Here is a 13,974-nt window from a genome sequence, read left to right as displayed (position 1 = left end):
TTTGGCTTTGGAAGATGTCTAAAATACACAGAAGACTTCACTGTTCTTCCTAACTTTGATGTTCTTCCCACCAGCTCTTTAGGGACATGAAGTTAGCAAACAGGAAGGAGACTCCCAGTGAGCTCACACACACACTTCTTCACCAAACTTAACGCTTTTCTGAGGTCTATAATAATAATAATAATAATAATAATAATCTTAAATACTCTGGGGAAGAAAACAGAAAACAATGTAAAAACTGCATCAAAATTAACTTTATTAAATGAATCATGTATGGCAGAGTGTGCAATAACAGTATGATTTTTTTTAAAGACACCCGAAGATTTTGCCAATCCTTCAAACATTTTCACTCCATGTATAAACTAAAATATGATAAATACTCTTCATTATTTTTGTCACAGCCCTGCAGTCCTTTAAATAAAGGCACTTTTTCTAATGATTGATTTATTGCTAATAAAATCAAAGCTGCTATTAAGGGGGCATTTATCACAAATGATCTTTTAATGTATCAGAAACACATGACTGTGGAGGAACGAAACTGCTGAAATCAAAAATAAATAAATGACTCCATAAATAAACTAATATGCTATTAAAAAGCACCAAAAATAATATTAATTAATTTATTAAATGTGACATACATCTGTTTTAATTTGCTTTTGTATTTATTTACCGCTGTATTATTTCTTCTATTTATTTACCTTACCATTTAATCTTCCTATTTATTAAAAATTCATTTTGAAATGTATTTATATTTATGTATTTATTTATTATTTTATTTCCCCTTTTGCTCCCATTTATTTCCCCTGAACTTATTTATTTAGGTTTTTTTCGTTTTACATTTCTTTATGTATTTCAGCTTCATTATGCTAATGAGGGGACTGTCACTAAAGGTGTGTCATAAATAAATATATAAAAATGAAAATGTATTATAATTCAATAAAATTATTCAAAAATACATTTAAAAATGAATGAATACATTGGAAAATTAAATAGAAAAGTAAATAAACAGGAGAATCAATACAAAGATAAATACATTTTATACATTAATTAACGTCTTACTTATTCACATTATTTTTGGTGCATTTAATGGCATATTAATTAATCTATTGGGTCAGTGATTTATTTATTTTTGATTTTGGCAGCTTCAGTCCTCCATAAACGTCCTTATGAAGAAACTAAAATGCAAGAAAGCATTTCAACACTTTGTGTTTGAAATATTTGCGTCACTTTGGTGGAGATCGAATAAGATCAGCTTAACATTGTCACAGTAGGCAACTACATACATTAACAGTGTTATTTTAGTATAAGGCAACACATACAGGAAGGCATCATTAAAGAGAAGGAGAAGGGAATACATGTCACCCGAGGTAAAGCTCAGTAGCTGCTGCACATTTTTTTGTCGTGCTAGACAAAAAATTCCATTACTTTTTAAAGCTCGTGTCTGCCAAGTGCAAGCAAAGGTACATTTCAAACGGCTTCAAATTACCCTTCAAAATAAAATTATTACTACATCTTGCCAGAGCACCCGAGGATGGATGGATATGTTGAAGAGAGAATGTGCAGAAAAACTGAGGCTTTCTTTAATCGAGGCACAGTCTTACACTAAAACCGAAGGCATGAGCTTCCAATGAGGTATACGATTAACAATCAACATGTTCTAATCTATATCTAATACAGCATCATATGACTGGAGATTACAGTATGAGGAGTGTGAGAAGAGCTAATGGGTTTTCAGAGTCTCTTTACTACAGACTTGAAAGTGTGTGAGGTGGCTCGCTGCCTACATTTCAAGGCTACTGTGCAAAGGCATTGACGTCATGTGTGTATGTGCACACTTTCACTAATACGCACACAAAAACCAAAGAGATGACACATATAAGGTTACAGATACAGCGTTTAGGAATGTAATGACTGACGCTGGGTGGGGTTTTACTGCTGGTCTTCCTAACTGGTGACACATCCACGTGGAGAAAAGCCTGGGATAAATGAAAAAAAAGAAAAAAAGTGTGAGGTGGAGAGAACAGACGTTCCACGTAAAAGATACGAGGAAAAGGCTGAAAATACCTCTTTAACTCCGAACACAGTCGTCTGTGTCTGCTGCACTGAAACCGTTCACAGAGTCCTGCAGGAAGCGAGGAGGAAGGGAGTGAAAGTAGACGGCATTAAAGAAAACAGCAAATCAAAAAAGGAATGAGGCGTTTGTTTTGACTGGCACTGACCAAACCAGAGCTAACATTAAAAGGTGAGATCACCAGGCAGACTGAAAGAGTCTTCTCGTGTCTTTTTCCAGTCTTTGGAGTACAGAGAGTTTAATAAAAGGGCACTTTGTGGGCAACACAACACAGGAAAGAAACACTGGAAAAAACTTTACATTCAAGATGCCTGTAAAGGGCACTCTTGTTTGTTGTAAACACCTATAAACCGTATATGGAAAACATGAAACTACATTGCTGGCGAGGGGGGTCACAATTCTCCAAATCTACAATTTGATTCAACTTTTCAGGTCACGATTTGATTTGATTTTTGAGTCAAACATTTGTTCCCTGCACGGCTATGCCATTATCAGTCTTTTGCATCTGGATTTCTAAAGATCAACACATTTTTTCAATATCATTTATTGATGTATTCAGTTTTATTCTTGACTTTGTAAAGCCATTTGTCTGTAACCGTCGTTTACATGATTAACAGTATTTCGTTTACTAAATTAATTTGTTTGTTTGCTTTTACAAACTGACTTATAACTATGATCATTGAACCTCTGTTTTATGTAGCAATATTCACAGCACTGACCTCGCTTTGCAGCTCTGCCCCCTCGGATGCCTCGGAGAACTGCATGCTGGGTAAGGTGGGGGGATGGGACATGCGGGCCTGTGGAGGGTTGCCCATGCTGTAAAGACGAGGTCGTTTGATCTGGTCTTCGCTGGACAGCGGAGTGAAGCTGTTTCGACGCAGGAAAACGGGCAGCACAGCATCTTTATTCTGGTTGGTGACGAAGAAGAAGAGTGAAGGTGGACTGATTAACATGTGGTTTTTAAATGTTAAACTAATAAAACCTCTCGTTTTGTAGGTCTGACATCACTGCATCCCGTGTAAGCCAATGTGAGAAGGCAAAGCAAGAAAACAAGTAGTGAGACAAACAGTCATAAATATAGAGGCCATTGTCATGTTGGTCTCAGCAGACGGGATATTTTTCACCACATTTAACAAGAGGTTCCTCAGAAAATGTGGTTATGTGGTGACACCCACTCTGTCTAGGTTTCAGCACATGGCACACGCAAACTGTCCAGTGAGGGAGCAGATATGGAGCTGTCTGATAAGGACAGAAAGAAAAAGGCCCAGTATTGTGTGTCTGATTTTTGAACTGAAGTGTTTTTGTTGTGGACCTACATTGAGCTTTATGCATCTGGTGCCAGGACTTTGATGAGAAGATCTGGCTCCTGAAAGCTGAAACAGCAGTGTATAATTTTTTTTTGACTGTATAAAAATAGCCCTGGTCAGAGCGGTCTGTCCAGAATCTGAGCCTTCAGGCTGCACTGGACAATATGGACAGAGAAAACTGACAGCATGTTTATGACGCAAAATAATAAAAAGGTCAGAAGCTTACGAATGGTCTGTTCCTGTGAGTGTTGACAGCTTCCACCTTCAAGTCAAACATGTCCACTTTACAGCCTTAAAGAGGGAGACAGGGAAAAAAATACATCAGGACCCAACAAAGGAAAAAGTTTGTTTGTTTGACTTGCAAACAGTGAAGGGACTTACCATAAGCCACAGGGGTCAGTTTTAGGACGTTGTGCAGGGGACACTTCAGGTAGGGCAGATCATCTGTGGCAGTAAAAACAAAAAATATGAGACTTTGTGTGTTTTGTGGTTATAATCAGTCGTGTTTTTCTCTCATGTTTGGCATTTATGAACATGCTGTGCTTTAAAAAGGTATAATATATCATTGCTGTGTTAAGACATGTCTTATGGGGGATGCACTGGGATAAAACACCAGTCAGAGCTGCACCCACACTGGTGGGTTAACTGTGACCACTTCCTCTGCTGCCTGATGTAACCTTCCCTCTGCCCATGTCCAATTATGGATTTGTTTTTGAGCAGCATTTTCCAGTCTAACCACCAAGTTATCAGTCAGGATTGTTTTATTTTAACCCCATGCTCCATTCCACACATTTATGTTACGTATTTGCTTGTATTTTCAGATGTACAGTAAGGTCGAAAAAAGCAAGAATTCACTTCTGTTTCATCATTTTTCAGATACTAAAACACAACTGTGTCTCAACAAGAATTGACCTTTAAGAAAAACAAAAATGTTTATGTTTATGTTTATGATCCAGTCACAATTTCTGTCATCGCCATCTGCAGGATTTACTGCAACGGTAACTGTGGTGCTCTTTTGAGGCATCCCACAGGTAAACAGCACTGTGAACTGTAAACAGCACTGTTGGCACTGTGTGTTTTTTGTTATCTTTGAGACTCAAACTCAAGAAGTACATTAAGCTACATACAAAAGGCTTCATCGTACTGTATCTATCACAAAGATATTATACTTTAGAAGTTTTTAATTAGATTTTATTTTCAATTTGTTTTTCATTTTTGTTTGCAATTCAGTTTAGTTTCAGTTAGTTACACATGTCCGGCATATTTTTGTTTTAGTTGGATTTGTAAGTAAACAATACTGTTCAATAAGTTTGTTGTTGTTATTTTGTTTTTGTCTAGTTTTTATTTCTATTTCAGTTAACTAAAATGTTTTTACACCTATAATTACTTTTATTTATAGATCCAGATGATGTAGTATTTCTAGATATTCAGTGCATAATTAGGGCTATTGTTCTGTTTCAACATGAATCACCTTCCACACGACTAAAAATCAGAGTGAAGTCTTAACTAAATGGTATACCTCCTCTTTTTTGTTCCTTAACCAATACTCTTTGTAGTCCTTAATAGTCGTCCATTTTGGTTGGGACAAATGCAGATTTTAATATGATCATCAATATTGAAGCACAGATAATTAAAGCCACTGTGTGTTGATTTTGAAAATTCCCGACATTGGCGCCCCCTTGTGGTGGCATCAGAATCACATAAATGAGGCAGCATTAACTTTTTCTAAAATATTATCTCCTTACTATCAAATTTGGCCAAAACATCGAGCCATGATTCTGCTCAGTCACATAATGTTCACCCAGTTCATTTGAACTACAGACAGGTTAATCTCTACTGCAGTTAGAGGTCTAATTTCTGAGAGGGTCTATTTTGAGCAGGTCTTTGCAGTGACCTGGAGCTTAGGGCGGAGTAACACATGGTGGGCCGCACAACGACCCTTAACAAGCTCCTCACCTGAGGCTATGTCTAATCCAGTTACATGAATAAAGGATATATGGATTTACAGGCTGGATGATGCCTGTATATAAAAACAAAATATATACCCCTATTTTATATATATTGATAGACAAATATTGATATTTGCACAGGAGCTGTTTGCAAATTGTTTCTCACCCACTCTAACTGCACTTTTCCAAAGTCTTTTACTTAACATCTGCTAACTGGAGTGGAGCATTTTATGTTTATAAAGCTTTATATCATGACTGAAGAAGATTTTCTGTCTCATTAAGGTTTTAATTTGATATATTGGTCTTCAGGGTATTGAATATCCCTCCTGTGTGGGTTAGGGTTAGCAATGACTCAACAGTAGATTGTAACTACAGATCATCTTGCAATGAGATCACACCAGCCATGACACCATTCAACATGTCCACGTTCCGACCCATGACTACTCAGTAGTGAATACTACAATTATTACATAAGCACTCAGTGCTCAAAGGTCGGACCACACCCATCTCTGGACCATGTCTTCATTTTGATCTCAACTACACACCATTAAAGTTTCCTGACTGCATCCAAGGAACCTAAAAAGGAGGGGTCATTACGTCACTGAATCCTGCTTTGGTACCAGACTGTGGTGTCAGCTGTATTAAAGTCTAAGGCCTTCTTAAAAATCTGTTTTCAGACAGACAGACATAGAAACACATGGCAAAATACTCAGAATTGCTTCTGTGGAAGTCCCCGTTTCGATAAGTGTATTCAGAATTATGAATGTGGGCTACGGGCATTAAGTGGGTGGGGCATGCCCCTTCTTCTGGCCCCCTTCCCTTGGACCACACCCATCTTCAAACTCAGCCTTTAATTTTGAGCTCAACTACACACCCGTAACATTTTGTGATTGCATGTTTCACGGTTGCGATGTTATCACTGCCCACAGACAGACATATAAACACCTGGCAAAGTACTAAAAACCGCTTCTGTGGTTGTTCCTGCTACTAAAGGTGCCTCCAGTGCCACATGTGCCCTGAAGACGCACAAATAGACAAAGTAAAAACATTACCAGCCAACCCTGCCACGGCTGCTAAATATGTCTTTATGAAGCAAGCCACTGTCTAGGCATGTTTTTTGTTTCCGTATGTGTAATTAACCTGCACTCTTGTCCAGGAAATAGGCGAGCAAGCAGCGCATTACGGCCTGATGACAGATTACCAGCACGTTGCCCTGTCGCTCCAGCTCCATGATAACTGGCTCCAGCCGCTGAACCAGGTCCTGGTAGGACTACAGAGAGAGAGAGACAAAATGACAAAATGTTCATAAAATCAAATGAGTTTGGTTTTGTTTTGTTCGAGTCAGTTTTTGTTGAGGATAATTGTCTTGTTTACTGAATCAGAGGTCAAACCCTTTGGAGAAAAGAGAAGGCTTTTACCTCCCCTCCGGGGTAGCGGTAATGATACTTGTCCTGGTCCCTCATAGCAAACTCCTCTGGGTAGGTGTCCTCAATCGTCTTGTACGTCATCTCTTCACACACTCCCTGAAAAACAAAGTAATAAAACACTCAACCCTTACGACACACCCTAAACTGTTTGTGCCTGTGTCTTCTGCGATGTATCATATGACGTACAGCATCTATTTCATTGAGGATCTTCCACTGCTCATAGGGAACTCCCAGCTCCTCCGCCGTCTGAATGGTGCGTCTCAGCTGACTGGTCCAAACTTTTAGGTCTGACAGATGATGCTCTTCCACGAAACCCTTCAGTGCAGCTGCAAACTGACAAAGAACATATGAAAAGAGATTTTAGATCTGACAACAGAAGATGCAAAGCGGATAAACTGAAGTAATTTGTCTCTAAATGGCCCTATTATCTGTTAATTTGTGGCAGCAGGATGGTTTTCACACCATTTAACTGTATTAATGCTGTTGAATGAAGCTACAGAAGGCAGACAATTAGTTTAGCTTAGCACAAAGACTGAACAGGGGGAAACAGCTAGCTAATTAACACAATATATCTCTTGTTTAATATGTAAATGAGAAGAGTCAGACTAGCTCTTTCACCCTGTTTTCTCTCTTTATGCTAAACCAAACGTATGTCGAACTATTCCTTTAAGACCTTTTGCGGCTATCTTTCTAAAGCTCAGAAATGTAAGAGTGCAATGCGAAAGCACCTCTTTCCCTCTATTTGATAGTTCAGAGTCTCCCCCGATGCGTCCCTCCTCGTTGTGTTCGCTCTCTCCGTGTCGGCAGAGGTAGATGGAGTGGGAGTGTACGTGGATGTTCATGAGGTAGTACACGATTTTACTTTGGATGTAGTCCTGCACCCTGTTGACCAAGAAACGGCGGCCAACATTGATGACCTGGATGAAGGACAGGGTCCTGTGGGTCAGGGCGAAAAGAGAAAAAACAGAAAGTGAAACCATCTGTAAAAACTCGAGGGCAAAGGCGGGATATCTTGTACTTTTGGTGTAGTCTAAACATCCTGATACTTCTTCCAGCACACACACATCAGAACTCCAGACAAAAATCCAGAACATGAACAACATTTCCTCCTCTCTACAAAAAACTATCCAAAATTGAGTATCCAGGCCTATTCTTAGATAAGTGATTACTTTATTTATTTATTTACACATTCAAAGTGGTTTCCTAAAAACATTATCAGCTAACTGGAATCAAACAAATCACCTACAGTTAAGACTGTTGGCAGGAGCTAAACCCCCCGAATCAGTTGTTTTCCTGGAACTACAAGTCATAAATTTCTGACAAAATACTTCTGGGATTCCTGCATATCAGCTCCACAAATCTAAAACACATTAAAAGATAACAAACATCTATATTACAAATGATCTCTTGTCTCCACCTGCTGGACAGCTTTGGTAAGTACATCTTCTGACACACAACACAACAACCACATAAACTTCAAGGGCAACACCAGAACATCTGACATTTTAGTTTTGCTTTGATTATGTTAGGGTTAAGAAGTGTTAAAGGAGACATATTATGCTCATTTTCAGGTTCATAATGTTATTTTGGGTTACTACTAGATTAGGTTTACTTGCTTTAGTGCTCAAAAAACACATCAGTTTTCTCATACTGTCCAGTGCTGCTGAACAGTACTACCCCTCTGTCTCTTTTAGCTCCTGTCTCTTTAAGGGCCACACTCATTGACATTGGTCAGCTGTGCTCAATCTATTCTTATGTGCCAAACTAGCCAATAGGCTTTAATTATGCAAACGTGTGACATCGTGACGTAGTGTGATGTCACAAAATCACGGAATTAAAGGTGGGACTACTGACGAGGCGTTTCAGGAGCAGTGTTTTCTGTAGGTGGGGGGAGCTTCTGTTGGTGCGGACTTTGACCTTTTTAACTTTCAAGTTCTTATACATGCACAAGAACCTATTACACACTGAAGGAAAGAAAGAAAAAGAAAAAGCATAATAAGTCTCCTTTACACAATATCAAGGTAAAAAGTAAAAAAAAAAATGCACCTACAACCCCGATTTCCAAAAAGTTGGAACACTGCGTTAAAAGTGCAAAAAAGAAGAGTGCAATCATTTCCAAATGAGCTGTGTTTGTGTTGTAAGTCTTCTCCATCCAATGAGGTAATATCTTTTAAACACTCGCACCACAATTTTCCCAGTCTTTTGTTGCCCCTGTCCCAACTTGGCGACCTGTGTCCTAAACATGGTGCTGGTATCAAATTCAGAATGAGCATATATTTACAAAAATCAATAAAGTTGATGAAGAAAAACATCTTTTTACTGTTTTCTGTTTCTACTGTTTTTTTGAGTGTGTCAAAGAGGATTAGCAAATGATCACCTTCTGTTTCTTTTATAAACAGCACCCCAAAGTTAGTAGCATCAAAAATGGCTTCTTACTTGTCGTGTACATCCGGATCTAAAGGTTGGTATGTCACTTTATAGCACTCTATTCTCTTCAGAAAATCCTCCATGACACTTTCTCTGTTCCTCTCAGGGTAATCTGGGCTGGACACCTTCACATCCTTTATGAAAGAGACATAAGATGATTCACAATGACGTCTAACAACTCAAGGACTAAAGTCTGCTTGTAATGAGGCATAAATGCATCATTTACCAGGATATTTGTCGCGATGACATCTGGATCGTCACATATTGATTCTACAAAAAACACCTAATAAAAAAAGCAAATTAATCAATAGAAATTCACAATCAATTTGAAAATGTTTTATCAGAGCTAAAATGATGTGTCTCTCACTTTGTACTCATTATTCTTAACAAAATTAAGGATGAGTTCCCTCCTCTCTCTGGTGGTGTTGGTGGCATCAAAAACCTGGCAGACAACAAAGGATATTCAGACCAAATCAAATTGCGTGTATTAACAGCAAATACAGACACATTTTTGTGAGCGCTTACAGCAATCTGGCCTCCCTCTTCGTCCAGATAGGCCTTGACGTCCTCCAGTGCCACCAGAGCACACTGTCTACGGAAACAAAATCAGAAAACCAAGTCAGAAAATCAAAGCGGTTAGTTATTAAATGCTTTTCTAAGACATATTGTTCTGTTATCATTGTAGCCCAATTTGTTAAACAAACACTGTGCAGTCAAAAGAGGCATTTGCATGGCTAGCCAAATGAAAAGCAACGAGGTGTTTTTACTGGGCTGAGTAATCACAACAGAAAGCAACACATGCAAGGGGACCATACTCGCCAACCTTGAGACCTCAAAAATAGGGAGGATTTCAAAACCAAAGTGGGGTTCAAAGATTCAGAGACTGTTTCATGAACGTTTCCTGCATTCTGGTGACTTTTAAAGAAGGAAAATAACAAAATAATAAGTAAAATACAACAGCATTTTAATGGCAAATAATTTAAATTTTACTTTTAATTCTCAGAAAACAACACAGAATAATTAACCCTCTGGCTTAAACTTGCATAAATCTCTAGCACTGAGTAATATTCAGCACTTTTCTGTCATTAATTCATTTTCTGCCCCAGTCTCTTAGAGAGTCTGTGCACGGCACTGCCCTATGTTTGTCAGCCTCTCGACGGGGATTGACGAGGCACGACCCCCGTGATTGACAGTAAAATCAATGAGGCAGAGTTTACCGCTCTCTTACTCACTTTCTGATCTCCATTGCTTCTTTATTGTCATGTCTGAAGAAGTCATAGGACTTGTACGACTTCACTGCTTCTCTCCTATAAACACCAAGGTTAAATACTGCAAGGGGAGAGAGTCAAGAGAAAAACACGCAAAAGATGTGAAGAGCATTACGGTACATGCTCTGCCGAGGCAGTGACCTACATCTCAGCTGAGCCTGCCAAACTGGTTCTGCTGCCTCTGCCTCCCATTTACATGACAACACAAAGGTAAAACTCCAAACAGAGCCAATCAGGGGCACTGACATAAATATAACTATATTAACACAGAATTGCCTTAAGCACAAGATTTTCTGTTAAATATTATCTCTGAGCACCATTACAGTCTTCATACACGGGAACCACTTAGACTGCTTATGCAAAAATACTTTCGTTTTACAATCACTCTGATATTTCACAGGGCTCACAGAGGCACTCCCTGAACTCAATCTTAACCTTAGTCCTTGTTTTATTTCCTGTTGTGGTCAGTGTAGACAAAACATGTTACGCTTCTGTACTCACCCTTTGTTGGCACTCCAATCCAGTTGAGGTAGCGTGTCAGCTTCTTGGACATGTAGGTTTTCCCCCTGGCAGGCAGCCCAATCATTACTATCACAGTTGGAGAATTGGTCATGTAGGAGGCCCAAGCTGCAGTTTGCACACACAACAAACCATGCATACACACAAACAAACAGAAACATGTTTTAGATATGAAGCATACAAGGACAATTTATGACCTACATCCTCTTCACAAACTGTAACATGCTGAACAATTCCCATCACTTTTACTCTGAACTCCCATTTGCACCATGTAAACACAAAACAAGGAGGGGAAGGGTTGTAAAATCCAATGTCACCCCTGCAGGGTCCGTCTACCTGCTGGTTAACTTTTAGTTCAACATTCACATCATGCGGCCATTATCTCTCAACTGCTGGTGAATGTTTCTCAAAGTCCTGCTGCTTAGTAACCTAGTTTACTAATCCATTGTACCCTTATTTGGGACATGCATGGAAAATATTACAACAGCATTTTCCCCTCTCCTTTCAGTGTCCATGAAAGATCATCCAAAGATCAGAGAACACAAATATGTCAAAACAAAGAGCTGGCGAGACCGGACTTGACTCCAGATTGTACGAACAGATGTCAGCGGAGAGGAACAGTTTTGCATTCAAGACATATTTTGATAGAATCTTTTGGAACCCATCTAAACCTTCCTCTGTCTGACTGTGAAGTTCAAATTAAGCTGATCTTGGTGATATTTTTATTGGCTGAATGTTGACCTTTCTCATAACAGTGTTCAAATGTTGGTGGTGTATTCCTGCCTGTACAAATGCACCATCACACTGTACACATACTAATGATGACAGAAGGTGCGTCAAAGTTGGCATTTAACAATGAGTGCCTGCTGAAACCATATCACCTTTATTTACACATGGCCAACAGAGTAGAAAATCTGATTACAACAGCCATTTAGAGCACAGAGCTACTGCATTATAGCAAATAATATCATAGCTAAAGTGCACGGAGCTCAATGATTTATTCTTTATAGATTAATGCGTCAGTCAACATTTCACCTTCAGGGCAAAACGAAGGAAACACAAACCACTCACAGCACTTCTTCTCATTGGCCCTGAGGTCCGTCCTTTTGGACTCCGCCAAGCCATCTGTGACAGCTGCAGGTCTCTGCTGTTTGGCAGCCATGACCGGTCTGATCTGTGTCCTGCTGTCCTGTCTCAGCTGAGTCTGGGGACGGCGAGCTTTGGTTACTGGTAGGATGAGGTCAGCATCTCTGTTGAGGACAGGACTTGGCTGTATCACATCACCATCGTCATCAACATATCTATCATGTCACCTCAGCTGATGATAAAGCTGGCTGCGATCAGAAAGGAGTGTATAATGCAGTCAAATACCAACTGATGTTCAGATCCCATAAAAGTGGAAAATACGGTAATGCATTTTAGATAATACAGAAAATATGGAAAAACTTGGAGGACGTTGACCACGGGAGGTAAAAGAATAATTCAATTTGTTGATCTCCTCCACAATGGAACATAGCCACAGAGTGACATCACTGGAGCAACAAAAGGCTTTATGCTACTTTTTTCACATATGCAGTAGTACTCCCCAAGACCTGCAAACATTTAAGGTGTAAAATTGGTGGAGTTACCCTTTAAAAGGTGCAATTTGTTAGAAAAGTTGATTTTTGAGTCCCAAGTCTCATTCCCAACTCATCAAATATTGACACTTTGGGTTTCCCAACTCATCAAAGACAGACGCTTTGGGAATGTAGGTCAAGTTGGCTGCCATCCTAAAGCGTCAGTTTTTGACGATGACGACTCGAAAATCAACTTTCCGTACAAATAGCACCTTTATGAACCATAAAATGTATTTTTTATTGTTATCTGACATTTATTTAACCAGGCAAATTGTTCAGAACAAATTCTTATTTTCTGGCAAATGTCAAACCAACAGCCCATAACCCAAATGTTCACTTTACTTTCACATATGACCAAGAAATGTAATGCAACTGTTTTGGGCTGTGTCTTGTTAATGTAAGAAACTGTCAGAGTTGTTTGGCACCATTTTTCTTTTATTATTCTGGTTGGTTGTAGCGCCTAAACTCATCACTGATTTCCAAATACACCCCCCTCCTCCTGTCCTCATGCTATTAGGGGCATAAAGAGTGATGCTTGGTCAGGAGACAAACCACAAATACCAAGCTAATTGACTATTTAAGTAAAAGCTGTGAAACAACAGTGAAGTGTGAGCTGAACATTTCTGGCTAGAGGACATCTTCTTGAACAGAGGAGAAGTTGTTCACTGTGTCATCCTGTCACACTGCAGAGCTGCCTGGTACATTAACACTGTACGTTCACTGTGTGGCCTGCAAACTTCATCACTTCTGCTTTCAGGCTAAAGAAGTGTCGTTTAACAGATAAACGCCGACGAGAAAAAAAAGCGGGGACGAAAAGACAAATGTTTATAACTTACCACAAACCAGCAGGTGCCTGGAGATATTCGTGTTTTGTCTTTGTTACGGTGCAGACATCAGTCGGCTCCTACCGCCTCCGGAGACTCCTTCTTCTTCTGGGATGTTTTGGCTCCTCCTCCTCCCCCGGTGTCCCCTGCTACCGGAAGTTCACCTTTGTCTGGAGCTTCCGGTCGTGGTTACCAAAATAAAACCCTTTAAATACAACATCCTCTGAGAATATGTTTTATAAAGAAAAAAATAACATACAGCTTTTAGGGGTGCCAATTTATTCTAACATCTATAATCAGTATGTAATCAATTAATCAATATTGAGATCTTTTACTTTAGTTGAAGTTACAATTCTGCTGCGTAAAAATACTCCATTACAAGCGAAAGTCCTGCATGAAAAATGTAAAAAAATAGTAACTATCAGCACAGCAGCAGAATATAAAAGTACTCTTTATGTAATAACAAATCAGTGTTATATCTATCATGCATATTAGTGGATTCTTGCTGATGCATAAGATTCAAGCATCATTTGAAACATTTTATATACTGTAGCATCGTAATTTTA

The 13,974-nt window shown here is 39.1% G+C and overlaps 1 protein-coding gene across 2 annotated transcripts; it reads right to left on the bottom strand.

Moving 5' to 3' along the window:
• Positions 1-232: 232 nt before the first annotated feature.
• On the bottom strand, positions 233-13,518 carry LOC141000243 (6-phosphofructo-2-kinase/fructose-2,6-bisphosphatase 2-like). 2 transcript variants are annotated; one of them, XM_073470907.1, is made up of 18 exons: positions 13,421-13,518; positions 12,040-12,218; positions 10,951-11,076; positions 10,414-10,510; positions 9,707-9,773; positions 9,549-9,623; positions 9,408-9,464; positions 9,191-9,315; positions 7,483-7,690; positions 6,941-7,087; positions 6,746-6,850; positions 6,468-6,597; positions 3,760-3,822; positions 3,605-3,669; positions 3,388-3,444; positions 2,791-2,979; positions 2,065-2,122; positions 233-1,976 (listed from the first exon to the last, which is right to left on the bottom strand). In XM_073470907.1, exons 2-17 carry the CDS (start codon positions 12,128-12,130, stop codon positions 2,069-2,071), a joined length of 1,656 nt encoding a protein of 551 aa, XP_073327008.1. In that variant the 5' UTR covers positions 12,131-12,218; positions 13,421-13,518; the 3' UTR covers positions 233-1,976; positions 2,065-2,068. The 2 variants fall into 2 exon arrangements, with proteins under 2 accessions (XP_073327008.1, XP_073327009.1); XM_073470908.1 differs by lacking the exon at positions 3,388-3,444.
• Positions 13,519-13,974: the final 456 nt, after the last annotated feature.

This window comes from Pagrus major, chromosome 7, assembly GCF_040436345.1.
Source record: "Pagrus major chromosome 7, Pma_NU_1.0".
In the NCBI taxonomy this organism is placed as follows: domain Eukaryota; kingdom Metazoa; phylum Chordata; class Actinopteri; order Spariformes; family Sparidae; genus Pagrus; species Pagrus major.
This window is presented reverse-complemented; position numbering and strand designations above follow the sequence as displayed.

Excerpts from the sequence above, each read along its gene's own strand:
- LOC141000243 (XM_073470907.1), bottom strand. The coding sequence starts at position 12,130 with ATGGCTGCCAAACAGCAGAGACCTGCAGCTGTCACAGATGGCTTGGCG. Across the intron at positions 6,851-6,940 it reads TCCTCAATGAAATAGATGCT|GGAGTGTGTGAAGAGATGAC; the intron begins GTACGTCATATG and ends TTTGTTTTTCAG. Across the intron at positions 2,123-2,790 it reads GGGCAGAGCTGCAAAGCGAG|GACTCTGTGAACGGTTTCAG; the intron begins GTCAGTGCTGTG and ends CGCTTCCTGCAG.